At 37.4% G+C, this 13,847-nt stretch overlaps 1 protein-coding gene across 1 annotated transcript in view; it reads right to left on the bottom strand.

The window, feature by feature from the left end:
- Positions 1–13,847, bottom strand: part of CCDC141 (coiled-coil domain containing 141) — a 153,776-nt gene that overhangs the window by 85,246 nt on the left and 54,683 nt on the right. Inside the window, exon 6 of the mRNA XM_016210723.2 lies at positions 12,565–12,681. Within this exon, the coding sequence (XP_016066209.2) occupies positions 12,565–12,681 (117 nt within the window). The remainder of the gene's footprint in view (positions 1–12,564; positions 12,682–13,847) is intronic.

Raw genomic sequence — 13,847 nt, 5'->3', positions numbered from 1 at the left:
AGAAAATGCCTTTTCAGGTGCCCACTTCCAGTGGTGTCAATTTCACTACTACTACTACGATAGCAATATTACCTTGAGTTATAATAATAGTACCTATAAAAAGTCAGGCTTTGTAGGAATTTTTATTTAAGGGCTGTCAAATAATAGGAGGAGCAGGAGGAGGAAGAATGTATGAAGAATATTTGTAAAAGTCACAACAAAAAATTAACAAAGAGAAAAAGTTTTTCTAAGCATTTAAACTTAACGAGCTAGTGAAGATTCTGTAAGCAAAGTGACAGGAGGTAGTTTTAAACCTAGTGATCATAAAGTACAATACTCTTTATTTGCTTTCTTAACTCATCCCCTTCTTAGATGGGCATAAGTATTTCCAAAGGACTTTCTAAATCAAATTTCCCTTGGAAATGAAAGCATATGGTTCACTAAGCTTTAAATTAACCCACAAGTTAAGGCTACAATAGTGTTACCAATGTAAAGTTTCCACTATTTTATAGATTTTTCCCAGTGCTTGCAGGCAAACTTAATACTATATATACATAGTTTGCCTGTTAGTAATGACATTATTTCTAACTTATATTTTATGAAAAAAATGACATCTGCTTTTAATTGGGAAGTTCATTAAAAAATCAGACAAGTAAAACAAATTATTCACTAAAATGAAGACAGAGGAATTGAAATGCACCAATGCAGGTGTCTTTACTGTTTGAAGATTCATTTAATTCCTGCCTTGGGACATTTCTGATTCAGACCCCACTTTATTTTTCAAATTAGATGAAACATTATCAAAGAAACACTCTGCTTCATTTTATAGGTTTCCCTTATAATCATCAGAGATGTGAGCAGATTTACTGAAGCAATATGTTTTAAAGTGGTTTTACCATTTTTTCACATACCTGCAGTGAAGAAATTTGGAGATGTAATGAAGTTCAAGTAGCAGAATAGTCAGCTTCTGTATACAAGTTACTGTGTGCCGCAATGAGAAAAAATAGCTCAACGATGTTTGTAAAGCACTTGGAAAATATTTGGATAACCCAGAAACTATTATAAGAACTCTAGATATTGCTATGTACTCCCTGAACCACTCAAGAAACCTATAAGTAGTTCTTTTTGTACTAAATAGTTCATGTAAGTGCTATTTCTGGGGAAATGTTTCTATTCTTAAAAAAGGGACATTCAAAATAATTTGAATAATTTTATTTATTTTTTCAAATGGCTGCTTAAAATTTTATTTATTGATTGATTTTATTTTTTTAATGACTGCTTTAAAAAAATTTTTTTACATTGATTTTAGAGAGAGGGGGAGGAAGACTGAGAGAGAGAGACGAAAGGAGGGGGGGAGAAAAAGAGAGAAACATCAATTTGTTATTCCACTTATTTATGAATTCATTGGTTGCTTCTTGTATGTGCCCTGACCAGAGATCAAACTCACTAACTGAGATACCTGGCCAGGTGGAAATTTTAAATTCTTTTTTTTTATCTTCAATTATTTGAGTAATAGTTCTAGGAATTAATGCAAACAATAAAAAGAAATCAAGTACTAAGCTCAGACAATCATGCCCATCCCTTAAGAGACTCAAAGCTTTCTTTAGACTCAGATCTTCCCAGTTCTTACAATGATCCAATATTTCTTTTTATTCAATCACCAAACTTTTTTCACTCATCTTCAGTTCTTTCCTTCATAACCTGTGTTACACAATTAGAGGTCCACAGACCAGCAGCATCAACATTACATTGGAGTTTGTAAGAAATGCAGACACTCAGGCTCCACATTCAGCAGATCTGATGAATCAGAATCTGCATTTTAAGATTCTGAAGAGCCAAAACAATCTTGGAAAAGAGCAAAGTTAGAGAACTAACACTTTCAGATCTCAAAATTTACTACAAAAACTACAGTAGTCAAGACAGTGTAAAATTGGCATAAGGATAGAGATACAGATCAATGGAATGGAAGCGAGAGTCCAGAAATAATCTCTTCCATCTGTGGTCAATTATTCTTGATAACTGTGCCAAGACCATTCAATGGGGAAAGAAGAATCTCTTCAACAAATAATGCTGGGACAACTGAAGTGTGAAAGAATGAAGTTGGACCCTTATTTCACACCTTATAAAAATTAACTCAAAGGGACCAAAAACCTAAATATAAGAGCTAAACTCATAAAATTCTTAGAAAAAAATAGGAGTAAACCTTTATGATCTCAGATTTGGCAATGGTTTCATAGCTATTAGTTATTAGGGAAATGCAAATAAAAAAATACAATGAGATAACACTTCACATGCACACACTAAGATGGCTAAAATAAAATGTATTTTAATAAACACTGCCTTTATAATTATGCAAAGTGTGTGTATACATTCACCACACACACACACACACACACACACACAAATGAGTATTGGCAAGGATGTAGAGAAATCAAAACCTTTGTACATTGCTGGTGGGAACATAAAATGGTGCAGTTGCTGTAAAAAACAGTACAGTGATTCCTCAATAAATTAAATGTAGAAATACCACATGAGCCAGCAATTCTACTCCTAGGTATATACTCAAAAGAATTAAAATCAGGTGCTCAAACAAAAACTTCTATGTGAATGTTCATAGCAGCACTATTTACAAAAGACTAAAGGTAGAAACAACCCAAGTGTCCATTAACTGATGCATAGATAAACAAAATGTGGTATATTTGTATAATAGAATGTATTTTCAGCCATAAAAAAGGAATGATGTATTGACACATGCTACAACATGGAATGGCCTTGAAAACATTAAAGTGAAAGTGATACCTTTGTAATTAGTTATTAATAGGAAAGGAGAAAAAGGGAAGGCCAGACATTATAGGCATGTCATTTGGGCAGCTTTGCCAGGAAGCTGCAACTGTGCACTCCTCAGGGAACCACTGGCCCATTCCCTGCAGATCACTGGGGAAAGGGGTCCAACAAAGGGGAGATGGGTGCATGCGCAGTAAAGTCGGAGTGATACGAAGAGGGTGTCTATCAGTCACACTTAGGAACAGAGAAGATTGGCTAGAATGGCCGTGGTCACTGCAAGCCCACAAAAATTGGGGAATACATAATCCCCTAAACGAAGGAGTTCACTCTCTTGTGACACTTGGCTCATGGGGATCTCTCTCTCCTGCTTCCTTGAATTCACCTGTACAGCCATGTGGACTTCATGCAATGGACTGATGGACTGGAGCAGGAAACACAAATCAAGCTAGCCTGATGATGTATTGGACTGCTCCAACATGGAATAGAAACTCTGGACATTGGCTCTGATTCTAGCCCCATTAAAGGCATAGTTACAGTTCTTTTGTGATGGAACTGAGGTAGAGGGGGCCTTGGAAACTCAGGGATTTAATTCCACACAAATTAAAAAAAAAAAAATCACCCATTCTCCCATGCAAGTCTCAGAAAATTCTTTTTCTCAGGATATCACAAGAATTCCACTCCCACTAGCAACAGATGGGGATCAGGACATCTCCCCACCAGGCACAAAAGGCCACTTACTGTATGACTCCATTTATATGACATATTCAGAATAGGTAAATCCATAGAGTCAGAGGGGCAGATTAATGATTGTCAGAGGCTGGGAGGAGAGAGGAAGGGATTGACTGTTTGATAGGTATGGTCTTTTTTGGGGTCATGAAAATGTTCTAGAATTCGATAGTGGTGATAGTTATACAACAGTGTAAATACACTAAAAGTCACTAAAGATAAATTTTATGTTGTTTGCTTTACCACCATTTGAAAGAAAAAGCTTATATTATGTTGTGGTTGTACTGTGCAAGGCAATGTGCTAAGTACTGTCGTAAGAGAACATAATTAATCCTCACAACGACTGTATCAATTAGATAAAATTATTACCCTCTTTCACAAAAGAGAAGGCCCAGGTTCAGATATGCAAGAAATTTGCCCAAGAGTTCATCAGCAATAAGCAGAGCGGCAGGGATTTAACTGGAGGCGCTGCGAGTATACCATTCGCTCCACGGCCATATTCTGAGATACTGTGTTGCTGCCTCACATGTATAATATAGCTGCAGACACGAGCAGAGCAAGGACAGTGGGCCAGGTACAGAAACTCAGGTACAGAAACTCACCAAGGCAGAAAGCCCCATATGCCTAGCAAGGGACAAAACTGGGAAAACAAGAACCTTGTCCCCAGGGGAACCTATCCTCCCCCAGCCTATCACTAGTCATGTGGTTTAGATCCCCTGAGAGTTTCCTCCCTAACGATAGCATCTAGGCCTCAGTTGTATTTCAGCTCCAGGCTCAGAAAAGCAGCAAAACCACAGTTTTGGAATACTCAATATTATGTATGTTTTCTATTTCCTTCTCATTTTCATATACACTTACACACTATGAGTGATTTTAATTTTCTTCAGTATTATGTAATCAGAAAAATAAAACAATAAACATATTTTAAAGGTCCACTTTCTCGCTGTGTTTCTATGATGGTAATTATGCATTTAAATTATTCAAATAAGCTTGCAAGAGATTCTGCTTTACTTCTTCATCTCATAATTATAAATATTTTGTAACTTTAAACTTGACTTTTCCCTCTAGATAAAGATTCTGTGGGACCTAGGCACTGGTATTCTTTTAGGACCTCTAAATAATATTTTTGAAGAAACTTAAAGCCAAGATCACAAATCCAATTTATTAAATCACCCAGCAACAACTGGAAAATATTTTCAATGATTTGGAAAATCGGATTAGATGATGAATCATGGAAGATGGTTTTAATCTTGAATCTGAGGAATGTGAGTTTTTACTATATTAAAACATTGAAGATGATGTTTCTATACACGGTTTTCAGTTTGCTTCTCTCCCAGAACTTCAAAAATTATTGTTACTCCATGACTTTATAAATAATACCTATTCATCCGTGAAAGTCAAGGAGAATACGGACCTACATAAAATATTTGGGACAAACTTCTAAGTCCATGACTTTTAAGCTTCAATGTCAATTCAAATTCTCTGGGTTAAAAATGCAGATTCTGACCCAATAGGTTTGGTAGGTGGAGTCTGGGAGTCTGCATTTCTAAGACTTCTAGATGTTGCTGCAGTTGCTTCTGGGAGCCACACCTTGAATAACAAAGCTATAAATCTCCTTTGAGCCTTTAAAATGAGCATTAATTACCTCCATCCCAAAAAGACATTAATGCCCCACCTAAAGCCACTCTTAAACTACAACAGTTTTCTAAGTGACTTTCCTGACTTCAGTATCACTTTTTCATTTTTTTCATTCACATTATTTCCAAATTAATGTTCTAAAATGCAAATCAGTTTTAAGTCACTACTCCACTTGGATAGTACCATATTACCCATCACAAATCAATTCCAAATGCTTAAAGGGGCCAGGCACATAATGTGAATAAGTAAAGCAGAGGTGGGAAGGGAGGGAGGTAAAAAGGAATGGTGAGACCTGTGGCAAATTGGAGTGCACATACCTTTTCTAAAGGAAATAGCTATACCAGCCTCCAGCCAAGAGCTGCTGTGTCTATATGGGAAGGTGAACTTAATATTGCCAGATATTCCAGGGGTTTTTTTAGGAGTGGAAAATCTGGATTTCTTTTTTGATAAAAACTTCAACAGTTTAAGATTGGCGATGAATTAAAAAAAAAACCTAATGCCCCAAACAAACCACATGAAATTTCTGAACATGAGATCCAGACTTCAGTATTTTTTCAAAGCTCCTGAGTTATTCTAGTGTGCACCAACTACAAAGGGCTGAACTGAACCAACAGCTGGAACTATAGAAGTGAGAGGACAATGGTATGAAAATTACTTTAAACTGAAAATGTCTAAACAATCAGCAGCCACAGAAAGAAATATTACCTAAACTTAAGCTGTCTCCTGAAAACACAGGAACCCTTCCCAGAGGGCTTCCTGATTGAAAGAAGACTGATCCACCAGTGATCCCAGTTCTAGTAATACATCCTAAGAAACCTGAAACACCAATCAGAAAGAATATATGCATCCCTAGTTCATAGCAGCTCGATTTACAATGGCTAACATCTGGAAACAGCTCAAGTACCCATCAGTAGATGAGTGGATAAAAAAGCTGTTGTATGTTTACACTATGGAATACTACGCAGCTGTAAAAAAGAAGGATCTCTTATCTTTTAAGACAGCATGGAGGAACCTGGAGAGTATTATGCTAAGCAAAATAAACCAGTCAGAGAAAGACAAGTATCACATGATCTCACTCATATGTATAATCTAATGAACAAAATAAACTGATGAACAAAATAGACCCAGAGACATAGAAGCATGGAACAGACTGAGGGATCTCAAAGGGAAGACAGGGGCGGATAGATGGGTGGGAAGAGATTAATCAAAGAACTTAAATGCATATATGCACAACCCATAGACACAGATAATAGTGTGGTGAAGGCCAGAGGGGCAGGTGAGGGGTGGAGGGGGTCAATGGGGAAAAAAGGGGGACATCTAATACTTTCAACAATAAAGATAAATTAAATTAAATTTTAAAAAGAAAGAAAGAAAAAAGACACCCTTAGTGCCAGGAAGTACAGATTCAGCTGCCATAAACCCTACCCTGGGAAACTTCCAGCTGGAAGACAGACTGCCCCCACTCCACTGACGTCAAAAAGTCCAACAGAACCTTCCAAACTCTCCCACTCAGGCCCTAACAACTCCTGTTTCCTTAAATGGACATGCATAAACCTTTACTTTGGGCTATTACACAAGTTTTCCATTATCGGGAGCTCCCCTGTGCATCTATAAAAATAAGGCTGTCTTTACTCCTGTTTATCTATTGTCAGTTACTTTGCAGGCCCCCAATCACTGGAGGCAAACGGGAAGAGGAAAAGTTTCCCTCCCAAAGGAAAAACAGATTGGTTCCTGAAGCCTGTTTTTATATGAACATTATTTCTGATGTATGGAAGAAGGTATGATTATGCCTCCTCAAAGGAGATAAAAAGAAAGTGTTTGTTTACATATTATTTTAATACAGCCCGCAACTAACTCTGAGCTCCAAAGGTTAAAGCCTTGGGGCATCAAATCGATACATGATGAAATCTAAGAGTATTTAAGGTTCTTAACCAAAAGGTGATTTATAATCATCCATGTCTGCTATTTCTTTACCTGTTACATATAGAAAAGGAAAATATTTTTCATATTTAATAAAGAAGGTATAATTTAACACAATTACTCATAGTCAAAGGTTATATTAACAAATCTTTTAGTTAAATTATTTCAGCACATTCTGAATAAGGTATCACATTTATTAAGAGATAGGAAAGTCACTATATTTCTTATTTGAATGCATTCCACCAAAAAGTGATAAAAAAAATGTCTTGAAAACATTTTCAAAAAAGTTTTTTTAGAAAGAATGTATTAAGTAGACTAATAAGCAACACAGAACAGTTCCTGCTGTTTGATTTAGCTGTGGGAAGCAGAAACACCTACTTTCCCTAGGGTATCAGATTATTTACATGAATCTCACTAACGAATCCTCAGCTTGAGGCCTTATTTCTATGTTAAATCTCCTTTGAAAAGAACATTCCCCCTTTTTCTCCTCATACACCCAAATAAAAGTCCAAAATGTAATATGCTTCTTCCTGTTTAAGGACACATAAAATTGGAATCCTTCTCTAAGAACAAGGAATGAGACTGTTGAAAAACCACAGATGAAAACTATTTGAACATTTACGTCATAGATGGGAAAGTAAACAACATTTTTAGAGCTACTATTAAAATGTAGATGTTCTCACAAATATTTTCTCATTGAGCTTTCATGGCTAGGCTCTTCCTGATTCAGAGAAGTCAAGTGTACGCAAGATTGGAGTGACAGAGCAGGAATTTCAACCTGGGTTTTTTTTCCATGTAGATGCAACCCATTATAGCATTATAATCTCTATTTTTAGAAAACTTGCTAGTCGAGGTCAGAAGAGGTAAGCAAAGGTAGCTAAGGAAAATGTTTAACCATCCAAGGTTGCTAGTGCTAGGTCCTTCCAGAGATCTTAACACTGTCAATAGGATGAGCTTCTTCAGCCAGTGACCTGGGCCATCACACAGGACCCTGTGCTCAGAAGGGCCCCATGCTTGGGCTGATGTTCTGCTGTTGCTGCATCAAAATCTCAATAATTTTTAAAGTAAACCTCTATATTTTCATTTTGCACTGAGCTCTATAAATTATGTAGCTGGTCCTTCCGGTAAAGGCCAACAAGTGTAAGTAAAGTTTACAGATAAGAGAACCTTCCTTGAGGAGCTAAAAGGTGGTTGAGTCTCAGAGTCAGGGTCACTGGCCATCTGGAATAGAATAAGGTTGAATGCCATAGACAGGAGCTAAAGCCAGGTAAGAACTTTCTGGTGTGATGCTTTCTCTAGCCACCTGCCTCATCAGTGTTTGTCAATGTGCTTTTTAGAATAAAAAGTACTAGCTTAGCCGAGGACTAGCCAGAGGAGAGAAACAACATGAGGGTAGCACTGGAACCTGGCCCATTGAGAGCTAATATCTGAGAAATAAGCAACCTGACCTGCTTTTTAATGTGCCTGCTCCAACTCTCCACCATGTGAGCTGGATAGAATATAACCCAGGAAAATGGGTCTTGTAACAAAGCAGGGTCCAGAGTCCAATCACTGGGAGGACCTCCAAGCGGTCCCCTCCTTTGTCTGGGGTAGAGGGGCAAACTGGAAATGGTTGAACCATAATTGTAACAACAGAAACCTCTGCACCATGCCCCCCCAGCAACTCATCAGAGGAAATGGAACTAATGAACCAGAAAGACCCAAAATTTAATATATAAATAAAGTATACTTTAAAATATAAGGAAGAACATTAGATGACTGAAGCAGGGGGGAAAAAAACAGTTATGAAAAAGAATCACTGTGAGGGACTGGGCATGAAAAATATGGCCAAATTGAAGAATTTGGCAGGAGGGCTGAATAACAGGAGTTTGGTAGAACAATCAGTGAACTAAAAGATCAGGTACTAAGAAGGGATAGAGAAATGTGGGCAGTAATGATAAAGGGGAGAAGTAGAACATCGATTATCTACGTGATAGAACTTTCCAAAATCACACTGCTTCTAGGTGTCACCGCAGTGAAGAACACAAGGAGCCATGTAAACTAGATGAAGGCAGAAGTATGGGAAGAAACAATGAGATCTATACCTTAGCACCATTTATGCAAATTGAAAACATGTAACTGTATATACTTTAGGAATAGCAATGTGTCTAAAAACACATATCGAACCCATGAGAGTGGGTGCCTATGGGAGTGGAAATATGAGGGGGATAGAGAAAGAAGGGAGAGATAATAAAGTAAAGCTAGAGAATGGCCAAGCCAGAAATTTATGATGAATTAAAGTTTGTGTAACTCTGTTCTGGGGACGCAAATTTTTTTAAATAAACAAATAAAGATAACGAATGGATAGATAGGTAAAAGGAGACTAGGTGGTTATCTAAAGTCACCAGAAAACCATAGAAAAAAACCAAAAGAATGTTTCTTTCGTCTTCACAGTTAAAAGGGCTTATTAGGCGTGAATGAAACACCCTTTTATACCAGGCACTGTTCTAGTACTGGGAATGCCCAGATGAGTGAGATACTGTCTCTACTTTTCAGAAATGTTTTCATTTCCCCTTTCAGTCAGTTCCACTCTGTCTGACCAGCTCTGAAACAGTGTTTTTTACACTCATGATGCTTTAAATATAACAAGCACAACTGATATTGTAAATTCTGTCTTCTTTATGGAATCTGAAAGTTAAAGCGAGTTTTGAGGTCACCAAGGCCCACCTTCCACAGCCTCAGGAAGCTCTTCTAGTTTTCAGCCTATGGAAGTTTCCTTCCCTGTAATGAATGATCCCTGCTGGTTAGCATTTCTTTCCTATGGAACCGCTGTAGACAAGTATAACCTCTGGGACAACTCTCCCTAGTCTCTCTTCTCTTAACCCAGAGAGCTCTTGTCATTGACAAACTGGTCTGATCATTACTTTGCCTTATTCTGGAACAACCACCCTCTCCTTACCAACTGCTCCTATCCCATCCGTCCATTCAAACCCCATTCTTCTGGAAAGCCATCCTGGATCACCCAGGCAGAACGCCACTCCATCCTCTACATTTACACTGATGGGGTCCCTCTCAACCCATATGATTCAGGGGCCCTAGCTGCCTTAAATAACCAGTTATCTTGCCATTGAATTATCTAGTGTCCCAAATGATGGCAAGTGTCTCAAAACCACTTTATCAATAAGTTGTGTTTGAGTATTCATGTCTATTGGGTTGAGCCAATCTAGCTATTCAATATTTTGGTAATCTTTAAAGACGGTATTGAGATTGGGTGCTCCATTGGCCAGACCACAGTTTGGATGGAAAATCTCATCCCATAAAGAATGCTTCAAGGTAAGTAATAAAACAGGAACTCCCAGCAAAGCAAATTAATACCATTTTTTAGAAAATAAATTTACTCTCAAGGATGACATAGAGAAACAGTTTTCTCTGCCTCAATTTCCAAAACCAGTTCAGCTCAAAAACTACTTATTTGAGTATGCTTTAATACTCAGCTTCTCAGTAGGGTTTGTAACTGGTTTCTGAGTGGCTCAGGACCTTGAAAAGAAGCAGTTGATTTGTCTGGAACATAATGGTGTTTATCAGGAATTTGTACCCTTTTAAAAATAATATTTGCTTGGATAGTCATATGGTTTAGCTTTGACACATAATCAAAATGTGTAATCCTACAATCTGAATTCATCCATATACTGAAGTATTTTGCAGTGAAAGGTTATGATAAAGTTAAAATAAAAAAGCATAATTCTTATGCTCTGTGTTTCTAGATTTGTGTATGAAAAAATTGAAAGGGAATGTACAAAAATATTAAGAATGGTTATCTTAATAATGGCTATCTTTGGTTTGAATGATTCACTTATTTGCCTCATAGTTTAGAAACTTTCTATGATGCACTTTATATAATATTTATGATTAAAATTTTACTTCTTAAACCCCTTATGTCTGTAACATTGGGATAACAATGGAGAGAATATCTCTGTTTTTCTATTTATGGATATCAGCACCACAAATGTAAACTGTAAAGTATGATAAAACTGTGTCTTACCAGGACTAAGGTTATATGTTGAATATTCTACTCCAACTGTCCTCAGGGCTATGAGAAACCACAGCCCACGTCTGCAGCGAATATAGCCCAGAAGAATGCGCATATTATGTGAACATGCCAATTTTGTTTGTTTGTTTTAAAGGAAGAAACTACTGTATGCAATTCAGGTTGTTTCTTGTGCTTACTACTTAGGGGTTTTGATAGAATTTTCACTGATAAAACTTGATGGACACACAGAATAAACTGTTGCATAATTTTTAAAAAATTTTGTAAGTAGACAAACCAAATGCTGAAAATTTATAAAGAACTTTAAAAAATCATCAGTCGTAAGTCTTTGTAACTGCGTCTTTTTACCAGTTAAGCACATACTCAAAGCAAACACTTGGAATACCTATGTATACTGCAGTGTTCAAAGAGAAGCAAAAACAAACAAGGGCATCATGATCCCTATGAGGAAACTTCAGTTTAGGTAAATTCAACCTACTGCCTTTCCTGCCCCCACCCAAATCCCACCCTCCCAAGCATGTAATATTTATTTCATTTGTCCTCTGTATTGTCACCCATTGTCTAGTAGTGCTGGCCCACTGTTTTCCAGGGCTTCTTGACTAAGCTGTACCTACAACTATCAGCTACCCAACATATTAATAACAGAAAATTCCCCAAGCCTTGAGAGTGATTCAAGTATTCACCGTTCCCACTCAGTCTACTGCAAATAGACTTTTGTTTTCTTGCAGATCCAAATGGAGCACCTGTAAAGAACTTTGGAAAGTACTTATAAACCCCACGTACGCAAATGAGTTAATTTCCAAACAACAAGACACATTGCAGAGGCGAGCACTGTTATGTGGCTGCTCCGCCCCTCTTGCTTTCAACACTTCATGGGTCCATTCTGCACATTCAAACACCTACAAGTCATTGCCCAGCTGGTAGCCATTAATTTGTACAAAAGCAAGAACTGTGAAGCACATTAAAGAACTAGGGACATATAAATGGAAACAGCAAAGGAAACTATACCTGGAAATCATAAAAGTGAGAGCGTAATGAGACCTCGGTGTAGAAAACCATTGTTTTAGAAAGCTGGCAGAGTACAGCGGCGTTAGGTGAGACTTGCAATCAAATTCCAACTCCGCCACTGACAAGGTATATTACACTGATAAAGTTACCTTTTCTCTAAGCCTCTGGTTTTAGTTTGTCTTGATCTGTAAAATGGGGAGAATGATACCTACTCCTTAGGGGGTTGTGATAATTTAGATAATGCATCTCTTATACTAAATACAGTGTCTGACACAGAGGCCCTTAAAAAAAGGTAGTTTTGCTCTAGAAGCTGTTGCTTTGTTCATTACTATTCCAGAAGAACAGTCAGTGGGCAGTGTATTAGCTAATGCTAAATAGTGGGTTATTCAAAGAGAGCTTTTACTGCTCCTCTAAATTACCTATAGAAGCAGATTCCAGGGAAGTCCCTGAATGTTTCAATTGGTTTTTAATGTGTCTCTTACCTTTGCTTTCATTTTCAGTTCCTCGTGCTTACGGATTAGCTCCTCATTTTCTGAAAGTGATGAACCGAGGCTCTGTTCCCGTAAATCTCTTATGGTTTTCTGAAACCAACAAGTAACCTAAGTAAAGTAACGGAGAACGGAGTTTCAAATGATTAGAATCTGACTAAAAATTCAGAAATATTTCTTTCACCTTTCAAAACCTAAGCTGCTTCAAGTTCTCTTTACATAAACGCATCTCGTGCGTTATATAATTATGGTGGGGTTTTTATTTTTTCTTCATTCAACCTCTACATGCTTCAGAGAAAAAACAAAACAAAATAATCCCTGAAAAGCATGAAAACAATATATCAGTTTGGATTACATGGCATGAAGAAAATTATTCAAAATGTCCTAACAAAGAAGAACCAAAATAGATTCCCACGCGGCCTATGAATCATGCATGCTTCTAGAATATAAATCCCCTTTCCTGGATAAGAATATAACTCTGAATATAGCTACACAGACCCACATGGAGGCAGTTAACAGCATATGTAGAATTGTATTTCTACTATAAAAAGACAATGTAAAAATACTGTTTGCTGCAATTGCTGGAAATCTGTATTCAGAAAAATAAATGAAGAAGCTATTAAAATTCTGTTGACATTATAAATGGGGCATGACTCACATTCATTTAAACGTGATTTACAATATGTGCCTTACACAGTGTTAAAGCAACAAATAGCAATGGACTTGAAAGAAGGAGTACATTTTTAAATGATGACTTAAGTTGACATTGAACTGATGACATGAGGTTTCTGGCTGCAGATTTCTTATCCAAATTAAAGGAAGGAGCTTTGGGTTTTTACTCGCAAATCCTGTACAGCATTATCGCATGATCACATCATGGATACTGATCCCTGAGAGCCCACTACATGCTAGAGAGTTTGCTAGTTGCTCTTCGGGCATCATCTCTATTTCTCTCAAGAATTCTATATAGCAAGAATGAGATCATCGTTGTAGAGATGAGGAGAGGTTAAGCAGCTCATCCAGGACCACAGAGTAAGGGACAGAACAGGCTTTGTCCCCAAGCCTACGTTATTCCAAAGCCCATGCTCTTTCCACTGTGCCCTGCTGCCATCCTTAGCTAAGCTACAGTCTTACAGGCCTGGGCAAGAGGGGGAGTTATTTCAAACCTGAATAATTAATCCGGAATGGACATTCAGAATGGTGGGCATTACGCTACGCTTTTATCCAGCCTAGGCTGTCTTGCCTACAACAGTCTTGGGATTTCTCCGATCTCCTAT

The sequence above is a fragment of the Miniopterus natalensis genome, chromosome 8, assembly GCF_054644295.1.
Source record: "Miniopterus natalensis isolate mMinNat1 chromosome 8, mMinNat1.hap1, whole genome shotgun sequence".
Classification (NCBI taxonomy): Eukaryota; Metazoa; Chordata; class Mammalia; order Chiroptera; family Miniopteridae; genus Miniopterus; species Miniopterus natalensis.
This window is presented reverse-complemented; position numbering and strand designations above follow the sequence as displayed.